General features: G+C 46.7%; 1 protein-coding gene across 2 annotated transcripts in view; it reads right to left on the bottom strand.

The window, feature by feature from the left end:
- ELAVL1 (ELAV like RNA binding protein 1) overlaps positions 1–24,351 on the bottom strand; it is a 50,679-nt gene that overhangs the window by 16,178 nt on the left and 10,150 nt on the right. For both annotated transcript variants that reach the window (XM_066352407.1, XM_066352417.1), the window contains exons 2-3: positions 14,498–14,686; positions 429–532 (exon numbers count right to left, since the gene is read on the bottom strand). In XM_066352407.1, coding sequence (XP_066208504.1) covers positions 429–532; positions 14,498–14,669 — 276 coding nt within the window. In that variant the 5' untranslated portion in view covers positions 14,670–14,686. The remainder of the gene's footprint in view (positions 1–428; positions 533–14,497; positions 14,687–24,351) is intronic.

Raw genomic sequence — 24,351 nt, 5'->3', positions numbered from 1 at the left:
GTGACGAGGTAGGAAGGGCAACAGTACTGCACCACTGCAGTCAGCAAGGAGCAGGTAGGGCAGGACAGGGCAGGGCAGGGGGCGGCAAAGGAACAGAGTTTTACAGCCAACAGGAGACAGGCAGGGGAGGCCTGGACTGGGGAGGAGGCTGCTCCTGTGTGCGTGCCCTTCATGGGGACCCTCCTTTTACTGGGGGTGCTGAGGAAGCCATGAGCCACAGCATGAGGCCTGGGACAGTCACCACTCAACACACATCTGACATGCAATGCTGCAATTGTGAGCAAGCAGAATGCTCTCCCAACACCCTGAAAGCAACAGGTTTTTGAGGTGCTAATGATACCCTGGACAGCGACAGTGAGGTAAGTAGGGCTTGGCACAAACGTCAGCCCAGGAAAGTAATAAATGATGTGGTGCTTAGCATTCTTTACCTTAATGGTTTTAGACTGGAGCCTCAGGCCGTTCAGTGTGTTTATTGCTCTTTCTGCGTCCTTTGCAGTCACGTAGTTCACAAAACCATAGCCCAAGCTGTGTCCTGTGGGAGAACATGTACACACTGGTAAACCAATTGAGAGAGATTGAGAGAAACCGAGAAGATGAACAGGGCTATGCCCTCCTGTCAGGCTGGGCTCAAAAGAACAAGGTCAGAGAAAAGACAAAGAAAAAACATAGAGGCCCTGGCCGGTGGCTCATTGGATAGTGTTGGCCTGGTGTATGGATGTTCTGGGTTTGACTCCCGGTCAGGGCACACAGGAGAAGCAACCATCTGCTTCTCTCTACCTCTCCCCTGCTTCCCCCTTCTCTCTCTCTCTTCTCCCACAGTCAGTGGCTTGATTAGTTCAGGCGTGGCCCAGGGCACTGAGGATGGCTCAGTTGGAGCATGACAACCATCTAAAAAAAATAGCTTGGTACTTGACATTGGCTCAGGTAGGGTTGCAGGTTAGATCCTGGTCTAGGCATATGCGGGAGTCTGCCTCACTATCGCCCCTCCTCTCACCTAAAAAGCAAAACAAAACAAAAAACAAATAAAACCTCCCCACAGAAAACAGAAACATTAAGAGCCAGGGCCTGCAGGAAGTGAAGTTACAGACTGATGGTTACAATCTATATTAATGACTTATTTATTTATTTGTACATTTTCTGCAAAGAATGTTACTTTTGTATATAAAGAAAAGTTATTTTTTTAGAGAGAGAAAGTTAAGCATCAACTTGTATTTACCTCACTTTGGTTGTTCATTGATTGTTTCTCACATATGCCTTGACTGGGAGGCCCAAGCTGAGCCAGTGACCTTTTGCTCAAGCCAGTGACCCTACGCTCAAGCTGGTGACCTCAGGGGTTTCAAACCTGGGACCTCGGAGTGCTAGGTCAACACTCTATCCATTGCGCCATCACCAGTCAGGTAAAAAAGTTATTTAAAAGGAAACAACTTAAAAGTGCAACTGACTGCATCCTGGGGAACCCATCACCAAAGCAATGACAATGATCGGTCTCACTGGTGATGGCCACTCTGTGGGATTCTGAGAGGGCCGGAGTCTGAGAAGGGGAGGAGGATGATTACAAGTGGCAGATAGGTAGATAGGCACCACTCTACCATTTCAACCCCAGAGTGGGGAAAGCTTGCTGGGACCTGGTGGTATCCAGCATCGGTTCCTCTGACTTCCCTGTGACCCACTGGTGGGCACAAGGAGAGAAGTTTCAACCCCCTCGGGCAGCACCAGCACTTCCTTCACAGCCCTCGCTGAGCTTGTAGGGTCCCTGTCAGCAGTGGACTCCACTGTAATAGCATTATCAGCTTAAGGCTGGGGGAATCATGAGATGCAAAAACCTGAACTCTTCCTCCAAAAAATCCAAGGTTACAGGTAGCACGTCCCCGACTCCTTTGTGAAACTTTTATTTTATTTTTTTTTTTTATTTTTTTTTTACAGAGACAGAGAGAGTCAGAGTGAGGGAGAGACAGGGACAGACAGACAGGAACGGAGAGATGAGAAGCATCAATCAGTTTTTCGTTGCGCGTTGCGACACCTTACTTGTTCATTGATTGCTTTCTCATATGTGCCTTGACCATGGGCCTTCAGCAGACCGAGTAACCCCTTGCTTGAGCCAGCGACCTGGGGTCCAAGCTGGTGAATTTTTGCTCAAATCAGATGAGCCCATGCTCAAGCTGGCGACCTCGGGGTCTCGAACCTGGGTCTTCTGCATCCCAGTCCGACGCTCTATCCACTACGCCACCGCCTGGTCAGGCTCCTTTGTGAAACTTTTAGAAAAGGGAATGACCACCAGCTGGATACCCACAAGGGACTCAGATAGCAGGTAAGGGGCTGTGGATTCCCAAGAGGCCAGAGAGGAGCAAAGGCTGGGGTTTAGAGGTGGAAGGAGCCTGATACCTTCACTGCAGGGGACAAGGAGGAGGAGGCGCAGAGAAGAGAACCCACATCTGCCCACATCTGACCCACATACACGCCACGTTTGAGGGCACCCACTAAACGCAGGGCAGTACCCTGGGCAGAAACAGAGCTGTAAGACCAAGGCCCACCATCACTGAGCTTTGATGCATCTCTTCATCAAATTGGCAGAGAGTTATAATGAGCAGATAAGAAAATACAACCACACCATGAGCCACATGGAAGTGGAGATCCTCACTGCAGCTGTGCCAGCTCAGCTGCAGCCTCAGAGGAACCCAGTGGGCAGTCTAACTCAGTTTTGACACTTAAAACTTTTATTTTTAGATTTAAAGAAAAGCTAGAGATAATACAGAGTTCCCATATAACCTACATCGAGTTTCCCATTAGTAACATCTTATACTACAATGGAGGGAAGACATGTTACAAGTAATGAACCAGCAACGATAAATTACTAACTGCTGTCCAAATTTGATTTCTATTGCTGTAGGTTTTCCCCTAATGTTCTTTTCTATCCCAGGATGCCATTCAGGACCCCATGTAACATCTGGTTATCATGTCTCCTTAGACTGCGACAATTTCTCAGACCTTCCTTGCTTGTGATGACCTTAACAGTTTCAAAGAGGGCTGGCATGTTGTAGAGTCCCTCTCAGTACGGATTCATCAGATTTTTCTCATGGTTAGGTTGGCATGATGGGTTTTGGGAGGAAGACTACCAAGTGCAATGCCCTTCTCTTGACATCATACTAGGGGTTCATACTGTCAACATGACTAACACAGATGGTAACTTTGAACCTGGCAGAGGCAGGAAGTTTGGCAGGTTTCTTCTCTATCGTAAGGTCAACCCCCACCCCCACTGTAGGCTTTGGAAAGAAGTCACTGTGCAACCCACATTTATGGAGCGCCTTGTGGAATTTCGCTCTCTTTCAGGGCAGAGTAGCTATATAAATTATTTGCATGGCCTCTTTCTTTTTTAAAAGAAACAAAAACAAAACCTGACCCTCTAGACCCATATTTTAACATATGCCATGGGTCTCAAAGACTTGGCTCTGGAGCCCTGGACAGTGAGCAACTCAAGAGAGCAGGGCTGTGGGGCCCAGGCCCATCCACGAGGAGAGTCATACTCATAGCTCAGAAAACTACAATTGGCTCCAGTACAGGACTTAGGGTCCTTGCAAACAGTCCAGACCACAAATGTGAGAGCTGAGAATACAAAGGTCTGTGATATGAATTCCCAACCAAAGTCCAGCTTGCCTGGGATTTTTACCCTCAAACGCCTGCTCTTAAACCCCACTTTGTTTCTCCCCGTGGCCAGGCCAAGGAGCCCTTCTTATCTGGCCCGGACCTAGACAGGTTCCTCTGCCTCCTTTTGATCAGCACCCCATGCACATGGGCCTCCTTGTTTTTCTGTTCTTCCCACAAGGCCAATCCCCCCCCTGGATCAACTGCCTTCTTCCCTGCCAGTGCCCAGGTGGCCTAAGCACTGCTAGAGGAACCAGACACCAATGACAACTCACCCAGGCCCTGTTCCTGTCTTGCAGCTGGCTCCTCTCAGCATATAAATATGGCCCTTGCCTGACCAGGCTGTGGTGCAGTGGACAGAGCATTGGACTGGGACATGGAGGACCCAGGTTTGAAACCCCGAGGTCACCAGCTTGAGCACAGGGTCGCTGGCTTGAGCAAGGGGTCATTTGCTCTGCTGTAGCACCCCCCCCCAAAGGCACATATGAGAACACAATCAATTAACTAAGGTGCCACAATGAAGAATTGATGCTTCTCATCTCTCTCCCTTCCTGTCTGTCCCTATCTGTTTCTCTCTCTCTCTCTCTATTAAAATAAATAAATATGGACCTTGCCCCACCCCAGTGTCCAACAGCCCTGGCTGGCTCCCCAGGGTGGTCACTGCTGACTGCTAGCACTATCTGCATCAAGGCCATCCATGACCCTTGGGCACTGCTCCATGCACAGTTCCATGAACTTTCAGTTTGAGGTGCCACCTTCACGCTGTGGCAACAGTGTCTGGCTTTCTTTCTCCCTAGCTATCTCTCTTCTGGTTTGTCCTGTGGACTACCCCTCATTTTTTAGAGCGAGATGGAGAGGGAGAGAGAGAGAAAGGAGGGAAGAGATATGAGAAGCATCAACTTATAGTTGCATCACTTTAGTTGTTCACTGATTGCTTCTCATAGGTGTCTGGACCTGTGGGCTCCAGCCAAGCCAGTGACCCCCTGCTCAAGCCAGAGAGTTTGGGACCATGTTGATGATCTTGTGCTCAAGCCGAATGAGCCTGCGCTTAAGCCAGTGTCCTTGGGGTTTCGATCCTGGGACTTCAGAGTCCCAGGCTGATGCTCTATCCACTGCGCCACCAGCAGTCAGTCCATCCTTTATCCTTATCAGTTGGTCTCCAAGACTCTGCCTTTGGTCCTTGTCTCCATCAGTATTCCCGGCTGATTTCTCTGACCACCTGTGACTGCATCTGCCAATGTCACCTAGGAAGTCACATACCCTCAGATGGCACTGTCTCCCTTCCCCGGTACTACCCCCACTTCAGTTCTCCTCAATGAGTCCATTCATATTAACTAAACACCTAGTATGCATCAGAACTCAGGCCAGGCTGGCTGGGGGCGGGGGGCTGATCATAAAGAAGGAAGCTTGTAGCTTAGCGAAACTCACACCCCACTGGGCAAGTTGTACAACAAACAGCAAGAAAGGACTAAACAGCCTGACCAGGCGGTGGCGCAGTGGATAGAGCGTCGGACTGGGATGCAGAGGACCCGGGTTCAAGACCCCGAGGTCTCCAGCTTGAGCGCGGGCTCATCGGGTTTGAGGAAAAGCCCACCAGCTTGAACCCAAGGTCGCTGGCTCCAGCAAGGGGTTACTTGGTCTGCTGAAGGCCCGCGGTCAAGGCACGTATGAGAGAGCAATCAATGAACAACTAAGGTGTTGCAATGCGCAATGAAAAACTAATGATTGATGCTTCTCATCTCTCTCTGTCCCTGTCTATCCCTCTCTCTGACTCTGTCTCTGTCAAAAAAATTAAAAAAAAAAAAAGGACTAAACAAAGCCACCACACAGGTGCTATGAGGAGAATCTTTCTATAGTGAGAGGCTGCCAGGATGGGCCCTCAGCAGACAGGACAGCCAGGACCTTCTTTTGAGGAGGTGATATCTGAAGCAATACATCAGGATGGGTAAGGGCGAGCATTCCAGACAGAAGAGCAAGTGCCAAGGCTCTAAGGTGGAGACAATGGGTGTGTTCTAGGAAAGGGGGGAATGGCTAGAGGTGGCTGCTGTGTGGAGAGCAGACGCAGTGCGTCAAGACCTGTGGAGAGTCTGTGAGCTTGAGTAGGTGTGAAATTAGAGTGGTGTGTACCAAGGAGGGGGCAGTGGAAAACCCACAAAGAAGGCCTGAAGATGGGTTGATGCAGAAGGGAGCTCCAGGAGGGCCTCCAGTACCAGAAAGCAGCTCCCCTGCCAGCACTCCTGGGCTGGGCTAAGCCCTCTGAGCCAGGTGGGGAGGGGTCTCTGCATACCCCTACCCCAGGGCTGGCTCTGTCCTCTTAATCTTTCTATCCTGTATGGTAGGCACCTGTGTGCAGCATGAGGGAAGGGAGAGAAGGAACAAAGGGGAGCACCTGGTTTTCACTCAATTGATGAGGCTACCGTGCTTAACAGTGCTGAGCACCCATCTCTACCCTTTCCTTCAACATAAACCAATCACTTGTCTTTGGCTGCCCATTAGAATCACCAAGGAAGCTTCTAAAAACTGACCATTTCCCAGGCCACATCTCAGAGTAATGAAATTGGAGTGGGGGTGAAGTGGAGCAGGAGTGGGGGTGGCTTCAGTAGTTTTGAAAGCTCCCCAGGATTCTAATGTGCCCAGGTTGAGAGCTGATGCTGGAAGTGCACTTGGGGAACCCCAGAGAGCATGTTTCCCAAGGTTATAGAGAGGAGACCCAGGTGTCTGGGGGAAGGCACTCACTTTGCAAAGCAGCCTCTCCAAGTTACTGTTTCTCCAACCGAGTCCACAAGCCATGCAGGTAATGGTGTAGCTACTCTAGATCCTGGGGACCCAGGATGGCAGGCAGGAATGGGACTCTATACTTCTCAACTCCTTAAAGATGATTCTACTGCCCCATGGAGGCAGTGGACCTCCTAGAACTCAATGCCATGAAGGAAGGTCAGTTGCTGTACCTTCCCCCTTTGTGGGGATGGAAGACGCCCCAGATGAAAGAAGTCTGAGGTTTGGCAGGGGAGCAGTTGCGCTCAGAGGCAGAGCTCTGGCAGGACAAGGATCCCGCACAGACTGCTAGTGCGTGAGGAGGGCAGGGCCTTCCTGGACATAGGACTGGGAGCTACCAAAGCCCCTGGTGGGGAGATATAATGCAGAGGGGAGAAGAGGAAGATGAGGGAAAGAAACAGAAATAAAGCATAAATAAACCCCTGGGTCTGAGGTCAAGGGATATCCCAGAGGCCGGCACTCCCTCAGCTCTCACTTTCCACACAGTAGGAAAAGTGCTGTCACTGTCACAGTCTGGTCACAGGCCCAGTGCCTCTCAACCCTGGTTCTATTTGCCCCAGCCCTAGCACTGCCTTCCCTCCAGGAAGGTTAAATGTCAGATGTGCAAACACCTGGCCTGGCTGATTCAGTGGATCTGGGTGGACCCGAGGCTAGGGTAAGGTCTGTGCCTCTCCCACCCTGCCTTGCCAGTAGGTGCTACTGTTGGTCAGGATCCAGTTCTCCAAGAGCCACTGCCTGGAGAACAGCAAGCCTGCCTGCCCTCTTGGGCAACCCTCATCCAGTGTTCCTCCATTTCCAAACACATTTCCTCTCTCTTTGGGCAAAGGTTGAAAACCAAAAGACAATTGCACAGCATTTCATCTTCTGTCTGCAGACCAGAGCAGCCAATATACTGTTTCAATCCCTCACACTGACCTGGGTGCACGGCCAAGGCAGGTGAGTGCCCTGTGGGTGAGGCCTTTCCTGCAACATGAGCAGGTGAGAGCACTCAAGTTCTTCCTTTAAAGGTCCATTGGGGCTCAAGGGAAGACTTCACTGAGACAGAGAGACTGGGTCTTGGGGAAGGGGAGGATGAGTGAACTAATCAGACAATAAACAAGAAACAACAAATGCCAGCAATAGAAAAAAAAGTGGGCAAAGGACACGAAGGATATTTTATGAAAGTGTACAAACAGCCATTAAGTATGTGAAAACAGATACATTTTCCTAGAAATGCATATCACCACCAGGGTTAAATGTCATCTTTCACTTAGGCTGGCAAAGTTGAGAAACAGTGCCCCACCCAGGGATGGAAGGGCCAGTGGAGGGAAGAAATGTGAACTGGGCACCCCTGGAAATCAAGTAGGCAATATGGGTCCAGGGCTTTTCAAAAGTACAATTGTCCCCCCCTTACCTCAATGTATGCACTCCAACACCCCCATGGATAATGGAAACCCCACATAGCACTGAATCCTACATATGCTACATTTCTTCTTACATATGCACTCCTTTCACTTATGTCCTCATGCCTCCTGACAATCCAGAGTACAACCGATTTATTTTAAAAATGTATAGGGCAACTATAAAAAATGGCAAATGTATGTTCTTGTTTCCATAAATTGGCTATCAGACAACATGATTTTAAGTTAATAAAACTGAAACTGGAACTAATTTGATTTTTTGGAAAAAAAAATTCACTCCCAGGGGTCAGCGAGCATGAAAAAAATTCACTACTCAAGGGTTAAGGGAAGCACTTATGGCTTCTCTTAGGCATGTCTGAGCTGCCAGAATTACTGCTCTTGTGCTTTGGAGCCATTATGAAGTAATACAAGGACCACATTAACACAAGCACTGCAATACTACAACAGTCAATCTGATAACTGAGAGGCTCCTAAATGACTAACGGGAAGAGAGCACCCCTATATCGTGGAGACGCTGGACAAAGGGATGAGTCACATTTCGGGCAGGAGAAAGCAGGATGATGAGAGATTTCATCATGCTACTCAGAACAATGTGCAATTTGGAACTTATAAACTATTTCCAGAATTCTCCATTTAATATTTTTTGACAGTGGTTGATCACAGGTAACTGAAACCACAGAAAGCAAAACCACAGATAAGGGGGGATGAATATATACACTCTCACATCTGTTGGTTCGCTTCTGGAAAGACTTTCTATGGAAACAACCAGTGAGCAAAGATTTGTGCCAGGATATTTATCTCAGTGAGGCTGACTGAATATAGAAAAAGTTATAGTAACCTTTGGTAAACTCAGAACCTCCATACAGTAGAATGCTACATAACCATTATGATTAGGAGATAGCAATGTTTGATGACACAAAATTGTTCAGCTACAGGAAGAAAAGTTTCCACAGCTTGGGGATACAAGTACATTTTTGTAAAAAGCACACAACTGCTTACAACCAGGAATATGTAAAAAAAATAAGCCTGGAAGAACATGGAACACAGTTGTGGGATTATGGGTAATTTAAAATTTTCTTCCTTATCTCACATGACCTTATTTTTCTATAAGGAAAAACAGTGGTAAGGCTGTCTAGGTGTGGAAGGACATTCCTGCTGAAGAAAGAGTCTTCAGGAAATCACAAGAGTGCAACAGCAGGGCATGTCTGAGGATGACAAGTTCAGTCCAGCCCAAGAACAGGTGTGTTGGGGTGCAGTGGCTGGCAAGAGGGGGACAATTCCCTGGGAGACTTGTGAGCTGCAGGCAGGGGTAAAAGCTTTATCCTGAGCAGTGGTGCACAGAGCAATGAAATAGAAGCTGACCAAAGCTGAGGGACCAAGTGACCAGTATGACAGACAGTCCAGGAGGGTGTAGGCTGATTCCTGGTCTCCTGTGGGCCACATGACATCTGCAGAGGGACCAGACAGCAGGACAAAGAACAGGGCAGGGCTGCAGAGTAAGGCTAGCTAGTGACTGTAGGTGGAACAGGCAACAACAAATGTATATCCCCAATGTAAGGGCTGGAGCCTGCCTGGCTAGAAATACTCTGAATCTTGAGGCCACCACATGGAACATTCTCGGCATCTCAGCCACCACCCTGTTCCTCATTCCTCTTGTCACTGGAGCCTGGCCCATGGTTGGTACTCAATAAATATTTGCTGGGTGAACGAACATCCATGCTGACATGCATTCTCCTCCAATCCCAGACCCTTTCATTTGTTCATTCCTTCAACAGACTGTGGCTACCTCCACAAACACTAGAGGTGAACAGGGTCCCTGCTTCCAAGAACTATATGGATCTAACAGACAAGAAAGTTCTGGCCCTGGCCGGTTGGCTCAGCGGTGGAGCATTGGCCTGGCGTGCGGGGGACGTGGGTTCGATTCCCGGCCGGGGTGCATGGAGAGGCGCCCATTTGTTTCTCCACCCCCCCTTCCTCTCTGTCTCTCTCTCCCCCTCCCGCAGCTGGGGTTCCATTGGAGCAAGGATGGCCCAGGCGCTGGGGATGGCTCCTTGGCCTCTGCCCCAGGCGCTGGAGTGGCTCTGGTTGCAGCAGAGCGACGCCCCGGAGGGGCAAAGCGTCGCCCCCTGGTGGGCAGAGCATCGCCCATGGTGGGCGTGCCGGGTGGATCCTGGTCGGGCGCATGCAGGTGTCTGTCTGGCTATCTCTCCCCGTTTCCAGCTTCAGAAAAAACAAACAAAAAAACAAAGAAAGTTCTGACTTCAGTGCACTGTGGAAACCCATTTTGCAGGTCTGCCCCGTTGCTATGGGAACCCAGAATAGAAGCATCTAAAACTGACTGGGTTGGGACTGGGAAAGGCATCCTAAAGGAAATGGGACCTGTAAACTGAGGAGTTTAAATGCAGGGGAGTGACCCTCCATGCTGGAGGGAGCATGGGTGGCCAGTTAAGAAGCAAGAACACTAACGTAGGCAGAGGACGATGTGGTCTGGTCTAGATGAAGACAGGGGAGATGGAAGAAAAGAAATGGAAGCATCCAGAAGGACAAGTAGCAAAGATATCTGTCAAAGTTCATGCTTAGATTTCTGACCAGAGCCACTGAGGGGAAAGCAGTGCCATCCATTAAGATGGGGACACCGGGATACAAGTAGTTGGCTGGCAGGAGAGTCAAGGTCAGTCTGGAAAACACTGAATCAGAGGAGCTTTGTGGATGAAAGAGAGGCAGCAAACCAAAGGGGGGAGCTAAGCTGTGGGTGCATACTATAGGCTTAGAAAGAAGCCTGGGAGTAACCCTGAGGACTGCTGAAGTTAACAGCTGGAAAGGGGCCACAAGAGAGGCAGAGCAAGGCCTCAGGGGCAGGAAAGAACCAGAGTGGTTTGTTCACAGAAGCCAAGGAAAGAAGCTTCTAGAAGGAGGAGAAGACAGTCAATTTGCTGGCACTATAAATAGGAGAAGAAGAAGGACAGAGCAGTGGTTTTCAACTGTAAGTGGTTCTGCACCCTAGGGAATACTTGCCAATGTCTAGGGGACATTTTTGGTTGTCACAACTTGAAAATTTCCCCTGGCATCTAGTGTGTAAAGATCAGGGATACTTACTACTCAACATCCTACAGTGCAAAGGATGTTCCCCACCCCACACAAAAGAATTATGCAATCCCAAATCTCGAATAATGCTCAAGTTGAGAAAATCTGAGCTACACAAAGTTGGAGAATCTTAGCTAGGATCTTTTAAGAGAGAGCAGAGATTGAAACATGCTGAATACTGATGAGACAATCTTGGGAAGACCTAGAACCATGGGTACTTGCATAGATTGAGGTTCCTGGGGTGCTGAGAAGAAACAGGACCCAGGACAGAGACAGAGATGGCTGCAAAGTAGGAGGCAGCCATCAGCTGAGATGAGGGAATCCCCAGGGGGAAAACACGCTGAAATGGTTGTTCTGGGGAATGGCAATAGCCCATGTTGCAAGCTAAGCTCAGTCAGGGATTTGATTTGAAGGGCACCTGTCTCTCTCTGGGGTGGGCAGCCTGAGCCTAGCCAGGAGTAACATATCCATATTCAGGGTTTCACCAGAGCAGTGTAATAAGAGGATAAAGGCCGTCGTTCCAGGACCAGCCAGTGAAGTTGTCACGCACTGGTGGCAGATAAAGGGTGAGAATGTGGTAAGTTTTAAATAAAGCTACATTCATTCAATTTAAGAACTGCTAGCAAGGTACTGAACTGAAATGTGAGCCCAGGCCCCCCTACTCCACGACTCCTGGTACACTACACTTATCTTGTCTAATGATAAGACAAAGTTTATGTTTGAACTGAAAACTCTGAAATTACATTTTTACTGCTTTTTCAAAACCAGTTCTCTACTTTCCCAGCCAATCCTACCAAATCTAGGTGTTCCCATTACCATACATCACATTCCTTTGAAAACCACAACAAGTGAAGAGACAAAGAAGTCAGGTACCATGAGAACACTTGCAAAATCCAACTGCAATATTAAGAAATATCAAGGGGGCTGAAAATCCCCTTCCACCAGAACATAAATGGAAAAAGGCGAGACTTGTTAGCAGCACAGGAGAATTTCAAAACCCCTGTGAACAAATACTTTTTATTCAGGATGGTCTCTTGGAACAGGAGAGAAATAGTGGCTTCTAGAACATTCTAACACTGTATTCAATTTTTTTTTCTTCTTCTGAAGTTGGAAACGGGGAGGCAGTCAGACAGACTCCCGCATGCGCCCAACCGGGATCCACCCGGCACGCCCACCAGGGGGCGAGGCTCTGCCTATCTGGGGCGTTGCTCTGTTGCAACCAGAGCCATTCTAGCGCCTGAGGCAGAGGCCACAGAGCCATCCTCAGCACCCAGGCCAACCCTGCTCCAATGGAGCCCTGGCTGCGGGAGGGGAAGAAAGAGACAGAGAGGAAGGAGAGGGGGAGGGGTGGAGAAGCAGATGGACGCTTCTCCTGTGTGCCCTGGCTGGGAATTGAACCCGGGACTCCTGCACGCCAGGCCAACGCTCTACCACTGAGCCAACTGGCCAGGGCCCACTGTATTCAATTTTGTGTGTTATTTAAAGTTCCTATATTTAGAAGACATTTATTAAATCAAAGACTCTCGCCTGACCAGGCAGTGGCGCAGTGGATAGAATGTCGGACTGGGATGCGGAGGAACCAGGTTCAAAACCCCGAGGTCGCCAGCTTAAGCGTGGGCTCATCTGGTGTGAGCACACAGCTCACCAGCTTGAACCCAAGATTGCTGGTTTGAGCAAGGGGTCACTCAGTCTGCTGTAACCTCCCCACCTCCACCCGTCAAGGCACATATGAGAAAGCAATCAACGAACAACTAAGGTGCCACAACAAAGAATTGATGCTCTCATCTCTCTCCCTTCCTGTTTGTCCCTCTCCCTGTCTGTCCCAAAAAACAAAAACAAAAACAATAACAAAAAAAAAATCATAGACTCAGAATTGGAAGCATCCTTTAAAAGACTCTGAGTTCCAAGCCCCTGTCTGATGATCCATTTCCTATATGGGGTCAGCCAGCCTCTCCAGGAGTAATCCTGAGATGGGCATCATCCCATCTCTAGCAAATACTGAGAACTGATAATGGGTACACGGGATTCAATATCTTACTCTACTGTAATGCAAAATTGAATAAGATATTATTTTTCCATAATAGAAATACTGTTTTAAAGTAGTTTCATGGTAGGGAATCATAGTCCCACAAGCCAGGTGGCAGCCAGAATCCTCCTGGGAGGACTGTCCATTCCTCAGCTCACCAGAGTAGAGATGAGGAAGAGCAAGGGGAGGGGATGGGAGAGGAGGAAGAGGGAGAAGGGAAAGAAGAGAAAGGAGGGAGAAGAGGAAGAGGTGGGGGAGAAGGAGAAGGCAGAAGAGGAGGAAAAGGCAGAAGAGGAAGGGGAGGAGGGAAGGAGGGAGAAGGGAGGCAGGGAGGAAGAAGGGAGGCAGGGAGGAATAAGGGAGGAGAAAGGAAGAGGTGGGAGGAAGAAAAAAAGGAGGAAGGGGAGGGCTCACTAAAACAGTGTTTCTCCCTGGGGAGAAAAGAATCGTAGTACCTGATCTTTCCACTTTTTTCTTCAGAGTCCTTGAAACCATGCTCAGAACAAGGGCCTTATCAAGTACTGAGCCTTCCACAAACCTTTATGAGGTATAGGCAGCATCAGGAAGTAGATGCCACCCCGCCCCACAATATGAATGGGGACACTGAGGCTTAAAGGCCATACTGCAAGGGAGTGGAGAATGGGGCTTTGAGCCTGATAACCAACTCCACAGCCAGCCTATTGAGCTGCTGCCTATCTCCCACCCCCACAACAGAGTTCAGGTTCAGCATATTTCAGATGTTCAAGTTGATGGGAGTGACAGCAATCGAGGAGGCCCAAACCTAATGAAAGGCCACCCATGGGGACTCACGTGCTCTGCTACAGACCTGAGCATGTGTGAGAGGCTGGGAAGGGCCCAGGCCAGCGTACCTTCCATAGGTGGGCCCACATCAGGCCAGGCCGTCCTTTGGTCCCTTCCAGATCTCAAAGCAGACCCAGTTTTTGGTGTCTCACTTTTTCTCCCCTCCTACTATCTTATTTTATACATGATCTCTGCCTGACATTGAATTTTTCCTCTTTTGGGAACCTACATTCAATCTTACACCAAGGTGGTAGCAAAGGAGACTTAGAGATAAAAATGAAACTTGATAAGCATCATTGCAAGGCTGCAGCTCTTCTACACTGAGGAATGCTACAGAGTCACAGGTAAAGAATACAGTGCTTAGGCCCTGGCTGGCTGGCTCAGTGGTAGAGCGTCAGCCTGGCATGTGGATGTCCTGCATTCGATTCCTGGTCAGGACACTCAGCAGAAGCACCCATCTACTTCTCCATCCCTCCCCCTACTTCCTGCAGCCAAAGTTCGATTAGAGCAAGCTGGCCCTGGGCGCTGAGGATGGCTCCATGGCCTCCACCTCAGGTGCTCAAGTGGCTCCAGTTACAACAGAGCAATGGCCCCAGAGGGCAAAGCATCACCTCCTAGTGGGCTTGCTGGGTGGATCTTGGTCTGGGCGCATGTGGGAGTCTATCTCTGGTTCCCCTCTCACTAAAAAAAAAATTTAAGAAAAAAAAGAGAAGACAGTGTTTAGCAGGACAGCCACAAACACTCCCTTTACAAAAAATCTTGGTTTCTTTACCTGCGACTTTATCCCGGATAAGTTTTGCAGATTCAACTTCACCAATACTGCTGAACAGACTTCGCAGCTCATCTTGGGTCATGTTCTGAGGGAGGTAGTTGACGATTAAATTTGTTCTCCCAATGTCATCCCTGCAGTCTTCGGCCATGTGGTCTTCATAACCATTAGCCATTGTATATTTTTTTTAATCTGCAGGAAAAATAACTCAAGTAAATTCCTAATGTCCACATTGCAGAATGTGAGACAAAATGAATGAATACATTAGCATTTAGTTTTCTCTTCAACATTACTTCAACTCACTATTATTATTATTATTTTAGTGAGAGAGAGAGAGGAACAGACAGACAGGAAGGGAGAAAGATGAGAAGCATCAACTCATGGTTGTAGCATTTTAGTTGTTCATTGATTGCTTTCCCATATGTGCCTTGACCCGAGGGTTCCAGCTGAGCCAGTGACCCCTTGCTCAAGCTGGCAACCTCAGGGTTTTGAACCTGGATCCTCAGTGTCCCAGGTAGACACTCTATACACTGCACCTCCGCCTGGTCAGGCTACTTCAACTATGTCTGCACAAAAACATGCACACAGAAGTTTACAGCAGCTTTATATACACTTACCCTCAAACTGGGAGCAAGCACGATGTCCTTCAGTGGACGAATGGAGAAACAAATACTGACACAAGGGATAAAAAGAAATGAGCTATGAAGCCACAGAGACATGGAGGAACCTTTATACATATTGCTAAATGGAAAAGAACAGCTTGAAAGGCTATGTATTATATGATCCCAATTATAAAACATTGTGGAAAAGGCAAAAGTATAGAGACAGTGAAAAGATGAGTGGTTCCTGGGAGCTGGGGAGAGGGAGGGAAAAATGAACAGGCAGAGCACAGAGTATTTTTAGGGCAGTACAGCTATTTGTATGATACTATCATGGTGGACACATGTCTTTTCACATTTGTCCAAACCCATGGAAGGTACAACACCAAGAGTGAGCCCTAAAATAACTACAGGCTTCAGCTAATATGTATCAATATTCATTTATCAATTATAACAAAATACCACACTCATGTGAGATGTCAATAATAGGAGAAACTTTGTGTTGGAGGAAGGGGTATGAAAACTCATTCTGTACTTCACAATTTTTTTGTAAACCTGACTGCTCTAAAAAATAAAGTTTATTAAAACAAAACAAGTCCAAGTTCAACCATTTCCACTTACTAAAATTTACTAAAAGGGCTTCAAAGAAACATACATACAATTTCAACACCGTTGTTCAAGCTCCTGTGAAGTGTTTGAACTGTCTCTCTGGAGCAGTCTATGGGTACTGATTGCTTTCTCTTGTCCCCACATGCACTATGGATCAATGCAGCTGAATAACAAGGTGCCTGCACTATCCAGCCCGACACCTTGCCTGTCCTCCAGCAGGCAGGCAATGGTCTTTTGCATCCCTTTCTACCAAAACTCATTAAGAGTGAGCTGGAAGGTTAGGATTTCTCTAGCAGTTAGAGAAAGTTGGTCTTGAGAGCTTGCAGGCTTTGGAAGCCTTTAGCCGCCTGAAGAAGTCTCTCCTTTCAGTGACAGACATCAGAGCACAGTGATAGCTTTGGAGTCGAGTTCCAATCAGTGCAGCTGAGGGTGCCAGGACTACTCTTTCTGAAAGCACAACTCACACTGGGTTTGCTCACAAGCCCAGCTGTGAGCTGCTTAATCTAAGCTGTTCCATGTCTTTGCCTCTAAAATACACATTCAATAACCACTTACCCTCAGCCCCTACTCCTGGGCTAAAACACACCATCACTGAGAAACGAACTTGCTGCCCAATAGCCTGGAGGTCTTGGGGGGCAGCCCACCCCTTCTCCCAATCTCAAATGTCCAGCTGTTTTTATGCTTTCAGGAGCATTCTTTAAAAATAGACATGTCAGCCTTATCCGTGGTGGTGTGGTGGATAAAGCATTGATCTGGAACACTGAGGTTGCTGGTTCAAAACCCTGGGCTTGCCCGGATCAAGGCATATATAGGAGTTGATTCTTGCAGCTCCCCGTTTCCCTCTCTCTCTAAAAAATGCATAAATAAAATCTAAAAAAAATTAAAAAAAAGAAAGACTTGCCAGTGGTTCCACATTGCCTGACTGATGGTGGTGCAGTGGACAGAGCATCGACTTGGGATGTTGAGGTCCTAGGTTCGAGACCCAAACATCACCAACTTGAGTGAGTGCAGGCTGACAAGCCTGAGCACAGGGTCGCCAGCTTGAGCATGGGGTCATTGTTATGATGCCATGGTCAGTGGCTTGAGCCCAAGGTCACTAGCTTAGGCAAGGGGTCACTAGTTCAGCTGGAGCCCCCCATCAAGGTACATATGAGAAGCAATTAATGAACTAAAGTGCTTGCTGTAACTACAAGTTGACTCTTCTCATCTTTGTTTATTGCTAAAAAACAAAAAAAATATGAACACATCTCCTGCTCGGGGATTTCCCCACCCTGAAGCATCACTGAGAGAGGAACTGGGTATGGCTTTTTTGGCTCAAACTTGCTTCAGACCATATACAACATACAATATTAGTTCAATCTCCCAGCATTTCTTTTACAGTGGCACCTTGAGATACGAGTTTAATTCATTCTGTAACCGAGCTTATAAGTCAGTCAACTCGTATATCAAACAAATTTCTCCCATTTAAAATAACTGAAATAGATTTAATCTGTTCCAGCCCTGTGAAACATCCCCAAACCGTCCTAAATTATTTAAAAAGATGTTTTTAATTAAAAAACATGCATGTATACTTTACTAATGCATAACAAAATATATAAAAATAAGAGAAAAAAGTGTTATTTAGTACTGTATTCTTACCTTGGAGACAGATGAGTGCGGCTAACGGAGGTAAATGGTGGAGGAGTGAGGGAGGAAGGGATGCAGGCACTGTAAACACGTAAACTAAAACTGCACTTTCTTAACACTAAATGTAAACTAAAACTCCGTTTTCTTTAAACAAAACTAAAACTGCACTTTCTTTACTTAAAATGAAACCACAAAACTTAATTGTAAAAAAAAAAATGCACTTTCTTAACTTTAAACTTAACATTACATATTTTTCAATTAATCATCACCTGTTTCTGCCTTTTTGGCTGCACTTTCGGCACTTTCACTTGCAGGACTTTTGAATAAAAATCTATCCAAAGAGGTTTGCACTTGCCTGCCTTTTAAAATGTTATGGAAATGTGACAAGTGTCATTAAAAAGTGCTGAAGCACAACCAGTTGAAACTCTTTCTGGGTGTTTCTTTTCAATGGAACTTGACAGCTTCTCCCACATTGCCAGCATGTCTTTAATTTCACTTGTAGAAATCACTTCCTCCGACTCTATCTCCTCCTCAATACTAATCTCTTGCAGAAGCTCTGTATGTTGCACCATCTTTAGCTCCTTCAACTCCTCAGTTGAGAGTTTCTCCTCATGTTCCTCAACGAGCTTGTTTACGTCACCCTCATCTACCTCCAGACCCATCAACTTTCCGAGGGACACAATCTCCTCCAACACTTCTACCTCGGTCTCAGTCTCTGGTTCAAATCCTTCAAAGTCCCTGTCTGCAACATCAGGCCATAACTTTTTCCACGTCAAGTTCAAGGTTCTTCTTGTAACCTCTTGCCATGCCAAATCAACAATGCATAAACACATCATGATGTTGTAGTGATCTTTCCAAAACTCTCAAAGGGTTAGAATTGTATTCTCAGTCACCTCAAAGAAGCGGTGGAACAAGTGCTTTGTGTAAAGCTTTTTAAAGTTGGAAATGACCTGCTGATCCATAGGTTGCAAGATTGAAGTCATGTTGGGTGGGAAGTAGAGGACTTTCACGAATTTGAACTCATCAAGAATGTCATCTTCAAGACCAGGTGGATGGGCTGGAGCATTGTCAAGGATTAGTAATGCTTTCATGGGGAGTTTATTTTCTTTTTCTTTTTTTTTTTTTACAGAGACAGAGAGTCAGAGAGAGGAACAGATAGGGACAGACAGGAAGGGAGAGAGATAAGAAGCATCAATCATTAGTTTTTTTTTTGTTTTTTTTTTTCCTGAAGCTGGAAACAGGGAGAGACAGTCAGACAGACTCCCGCATGCGCCCGACCAGGATCCACCCGGCACGCCCACCATGGGGCGACGCTCTGCCCACCAGGGGGCTGTTGCGACACCTTAGTTGTTCACTGATTGCTTTCTCATATGTGCCTTGACCGTGGGGCTACAGCAGACCGAGTAACCCCTTGCTCAAGTCAGCGACCTTGGGTCCAAGCTGGTAAGCTTTGCTCAAACCAGATGAGCCCGCGCTCAAGCTGGCGACCTCTGGGTCTTGAACCTGGGTCCTCCGCATCCCAGTCTGACGCTCTATCCACTGCGCCACCCCCTGGTGAGGCGGGAGTTTATTTTCTTGCAGATATTTCTTCACTGCAGGACCAAAGACAATATTTACCCACTCAATAAAAAACTGCAGCATAACCCATGCCCTAGCATTGGTGTGCCACATAACCTACAGTTTTTCTTTAAGAATCTTGTGAGTCTTAGGCCCTGGCCGGTTGGCTCAGTAGTAGAGCGTTGGCCTGGCGTGCAGGAGTCCCGGGTTCGATTCCCGGCCAGGGCACACAGGAGAAGCGCCCATCTGCTTCTCCACCCCTCCCCCTCTCCTTCCTCTCTGTCTCTCTCTTCGCCTCCCGCAGCCAAGGCTCCTTTGGAGCAAAGATGGCCCGGGTGCTGGGGATGGCTCTATGGCCTCTGCCTCAGGCGCTAGAATGGCTCTGGTTGCAAAAGAGCAATGCCCTGAATGGGCAGAGCATCGCCCCCTGGTGGGCATGCCGGGTGGATCCCGGTCGGGTGCATGCGGGAGTCTATCTGACTGCCTCCCTGTTTCCAACCTCAGAAAAATACAAAAAAAAAAAAAAATCATCTTGTGAGTCTTAAAGGCTCAAGGATTTTCGGAATGATACACTAGCAGTGGCTTTACCTTACAGTCACCACTAGCATTTGCACACAATGCAAGGGTCAGACGGTTCTTCATGGGTTTATGGCCTGGCAGCTTCTTCTCCTCTGCAGTGATGAAAGTCTTCCGGGGCATTTTTTTCCAAAACAATCCTGTTTGTCACAGTTGAACACTTGTTGGGGGATGTAGCCTTCCTTTGCGATAAGCGCAGCAAAACGTGCGATGTACTCCTCAGCTGCTTAACATCAGCACTCGCAGCTTCACCATGCCTCACTGAGTGGATGCCAGATCTCTTCTTGAAATTTTCAAACCAGTCGTGACTTGACTTAAACGTATCTTCTGCTGCCTCTTTTGAGGTTGATGGTTCTTTTTTCTTCAAGTTGCCGTAAATAATACGTGCCTTTTCGCACATTACAGTCTCCATCACTGTATCTTCTGCCAGCTCTTTCTCTTTCACCCACACCAGCAGAAGCTTCTCCATTTCTTCATGGATATTTGTCCTTAATTGGGACACAATTGTAGTTCCTTTCACTGGATTTGCCTTTTTTATGGCATCCTTTTGTTTAAGGATGGTACAAATTGTAGATGTATTGCCATTGTACAGCCTTGCCAGTTCAATCACTCGTACACCACGTTCATGTTTTTCTGTTATTTCTTGCTTTACTTCTATCGGCATCATTTTCTTCTTCTTCTCCTCACCACTGTCCTTTACACTCACTTTCTTCGGCCCCATGATAACACACAAAAAAAGTTAGGGAAAATATGCAAAAATGATTCAAGAACGAGTACAGCGCACAAGATTCTACTTGATTTTGCGGGTAACACATGAGAAAGAACAAGATGCTAGTGTGCTGCCAACACTGGACCTGTGTGCCAACACGCCAACTAGCGGCAGCTTCCTGAATCACGACTCATATCTCAGATTTTCACTTGGATCTCAAACAAAAATACGGACCGAGTCGCAGCCCGTATCTTAAAAAAAACAAAACACGTATGTCGGTCTGCTCGTATCTCGAGGTACCACTATACTTATTTGAAAATGTTCTGTTTCCTGCTCTTTATAAAGTAGGCTGATATCAAAAGCCATAAAAAAAGATTGGAAAGTTAAGACTTCACAGGGTAAAAACTTTTGTATGACAAAAGGCATCAGAAACAAATAAACAGCAGACTGGGAGAAATGGAGTTGACCTTAACACAGTATTGAAAGCTTACAGGCTTTGGAATGCCTTTAGCGAACTTACGCAGTTCAAATTTGTTGTGTTCATGGGTCAACTGTATTTTTATAGGTGGATTTTTTTTTTTTATAGAGACAAAGAGAGAGTCAGAGAGAGGGATAGACAGGAATAGAGAGAGATGAGAAGCATCAATCATTAGTTTTTCATTGCGACACCTTAGTTGTACATTGACTGCTTTCTCATATGTGCCTTGACCGCGGGCCTTCAGCAGACCGAGTAACCCCTTGCTTGAGCCAGCAACCCTGGGTCCAAGCTGGTGAGCTCTTTTTGCTCAAGCCAGATGAGCCCGCGCTCAAGCTGGCGACCTCGGGGTCTTGAACCTGGGCCCTCCGCATCCCAGTCCAACACTCTACCCACTGCGCCACCGCCTGGTCAGGCGATATAGGTGGATTTTTGACTGCACAGGACATCAGTACCCTTAATCCCTGTGTTGTTCAAGGGTCAAATGTACCTGTCACCTATACATTATTTAGATTAGTGGTTCTCACCCTGGGTGATTCTGCCCCCAGGGGACACTGGGCAGAAATGTCTGGAGACATTTCTGGTTATCATAACTGTGTGTGTGTGTGACTGGCATCTAGTGCAGGGGTCCCCAAACTACGGCCCGCGGGCCACATGCGGCCCCCTGAGGCCATTTATCCAGGCCCTGCTGCACTTCCGGAAGGGGTACCTCTTCCATTGGTGGTCAGTGAGAGACGCAAAGCATGGCATCGCTCACATACAGTACTACTTCCAGTGACGTGGGATGCACGCCCCACGGCTCCGGAAGCACGTCACATCACTTGTTACATCTAGCAGTGACAAATATGGAACCGGACATTGACCATCTCATTAGCCAAAAGCAGGCCCGTAGTTCCCATTGAAATACTGGTCAGTTTATTGATTTAAATTTACTTGTTCTTTACTTTAAATATTGTATTTGTTCCTGTTTTGTTTTTTTTTACTTTAAAATAAGATATGTGCAGTGTGCATAGGGATTTGTTCATAGTTTTTTTTATAGTCTGGCCCTCCAATGGTCTGAGGGACAGTGAACTGGCCCCCTGTGTAAAAAGTTTGGGGACCCCTGATCTAGTGGGTAGAGGACAGAGATGCTATTAAACATTCCACAGGAGAGCCCCTGAGCCCCTACCACCATGAACTATCCAGTCCAAAATGTCAATACTGCCAAGGTTGAGAAAACTCCATTCAGACCATCTACAAATTAATACGAAAAAAAAGACGTATCACTAACAGAGAAGTGAACAAAGGCTATGCGATGCTACTAATAGATGCCAGTAATTCAACTGGCTAGGAAACCATGGAAAGAAGCTCAAGTTCACGAATTATGAAAGAAATGCAAAATAAAAAGAGATGGTAGGCCCTGGCCATTTGGCTCAGCGGAAGAGCATCAGCCTGGCTTGTGGAAGTCCCAGGTTCAATTCCCAGCCAAGGCACATAGAAGAAGCGCCCATCTGCTTCTCCACCTTTCCTCCTCTCCTTTCTCTCTATTTCTCTCTTCCCTTTCCGCAGCCAAGGCTCCATGACCACCGCCTCAGTCCGGCTGCAGTGGAGCAATGCCCCAGATGGGCAGAGCATCGCCCCCCTGGTGGGCATGTCAGGTGGATTCTGGTCGGGCACACGTGGGAATCTGTCTGCCACCCCACACCTGCTTCTCACTTCAGAAAAATACAAAAAAAAAAAAAAAAAAAAAAAAAAAAAGAGAGATGCTACTTTCTGCCTGTCATATGGACTAAATCCAGTATAAAGATAAGGAGTGCTGGCCAGCTAGCTCAGTCAGCCAGAGCGTCATTCTGAAAGGACAAAATTGCGGGTTCCCTGCTCAGAGCATATACAGGAACAAGCAATGAATGCACAACTAAGTGAAACAACAAATGAATGCTTCTCTCTTTCCGCCCTCTCCTATCTGTCTAAAATCAATTAAAAAATTGTTTTTAAAAAACAAGGGGAAAATACTCCTAAAACACTGTTGATATAAGTGTGACCTTTTGAAAGTATAACTTACTTGGTAGTGCCTACTAAGACTTTTTATGTGAATGCTACCCCTACGATTCAGAACTATAAGAATCTGTTCTGCCTGACCTGTGGTGGCACAGTGGATAAAGCGTCAACCTGGAAATGCTGAGGTCACCGGTTCGAAACCCTGGGCTTGCCTGGTCAAGGCACATATGGGAGTTGATGCTTCCTGCTCCTCCCCCCCTTCTCTCTGTCTCTCTCCTCTCTCTCTCTCTCTCCCTCTCTCTCTCCTTTCTAAAATGAATTAAAAAAAAATTAAAAAAAAAAAAAAAAAAGAATCTGTTCTACAGAAATAAACACACAGCCTGACCAGGTAGTGGTGCAATGGATAGAGTGTTGGACTGGGAAACGGAGGATGCAGGTTTGAAACCCCAAGGTTGCCATCTCGAGCAAGGAGTTACTTGGTCTTCTGTAGTCCCCCCCCCCCCCCCCGTCAAGGCACATATGAGAAAGCAATTAATGAACAATTAAGGTACCACAAAGAATTTATGCTTCCCATCTCTCTTCCTTCCTGTCTGTCCCTCTCTCTATCTCTGCAGAAAGAAAGAAAGAAAGAAAGAAAGAAAGAAAGAAAGAAAGAAAGAAAGAAAGAAAGAGAGAGAGAAAGAAAGAAAGAAAGAAAAAGAAAAAGAAAAAGAAAAAGAAAAAAGAAAAGAAAGAAAGGCACATGTGCAAGAAACACAGGACCTCTGGCTGGTAAAACTAAAACACTGAATCTAATCTATAAATATACATTAACGGAGAATGATTAGATAAATACCAACTATAAGTAGAAAACACAGGACCACGAGCATTAACAGGTTTAATCATAAAAAACTGCATGAACCTGTTAATAAACTGTCTATGGCCAGGAGACTTTGAGATCATTAGCTCAAAAGTAAACAAAAACATCTGCTGAGGCCGGAACCAAAGTGCAAGGGTAAACTCTGAGAAATTAAAATGCACACTGAAATTTGTTTCAAATGTGATTCTAACATTTCTCTTCTTCCTTCCTTTCTTTTTCTTTATCCCTCCCTCTCTTCATCCTTGTTCTGAGTTAGGCATCTATTCTTCGGCCTTCTCCCTCATCCTGCCTTCATGCATAATTACTTCATTCTCATTACCTAAAGAAGTGTGGTATGTCTTCTATGCCTGGTAAAAGTTAACTTTTTGAAATAGTGGTGATCCAACCACGACCTGGGGGCCAAATCTGACCCAATGCCTATTTATTTTTTTTAGATTTTATTTTTTTCATTTTAGAGAGGAGAGATAGAGAAAGGGGGGGGGGGAGCAGGAAGCATCAACTCCCATATATGTGCCTTGACCAGCAAGCCCAGGGTTTCGAACCAGTGACCTCAGAGTTCCAAGTTAATTCTTTATCCAACACAGGTCAGGCCTACCACTGCTTATTTTTATACATAAAGTTTTATTTGCACACAGCTACTCTCATTTGTTTATGTATCGTCTGTAGCTACTTTTGCCCTACTGCAAAGGAATCTAGTAGTTGTGACAGAGACCATATGGCCCACAAAGCTGAAAATATTTACCATCTGGCTCTTTACAAAAAAAGTGTGCTGACCTCTATTTTAAAATGTAAAAATAGAAAATTTCTAGGAAAAAATCTTGTGACATTGGATGAGGCAAAGATTTCTTAGATATAGCACCAAAAGCCCAA

Source organism: Saccopteryx leptura, chromosome 1 (genome assembly GCF_036850995.1).
Source record: "Saccopteryx leptura isolate mSacLep1 chromosome 1, mSacLep1_pri_phased_curated, whole genome shotgun sequence".
Taxonomy (NCBI): Eukaryota; Metazoa; Chordata; class Mammalia; order Chiroptera; family Emballonuridae; genus Saccopteryx; species Saccopteryx leptura.
The sequence above is the reverse complement of the archived record's forward strand: the minus strand, read 5'-3'. Positions and strand labels throughout refer to the sequence as shown.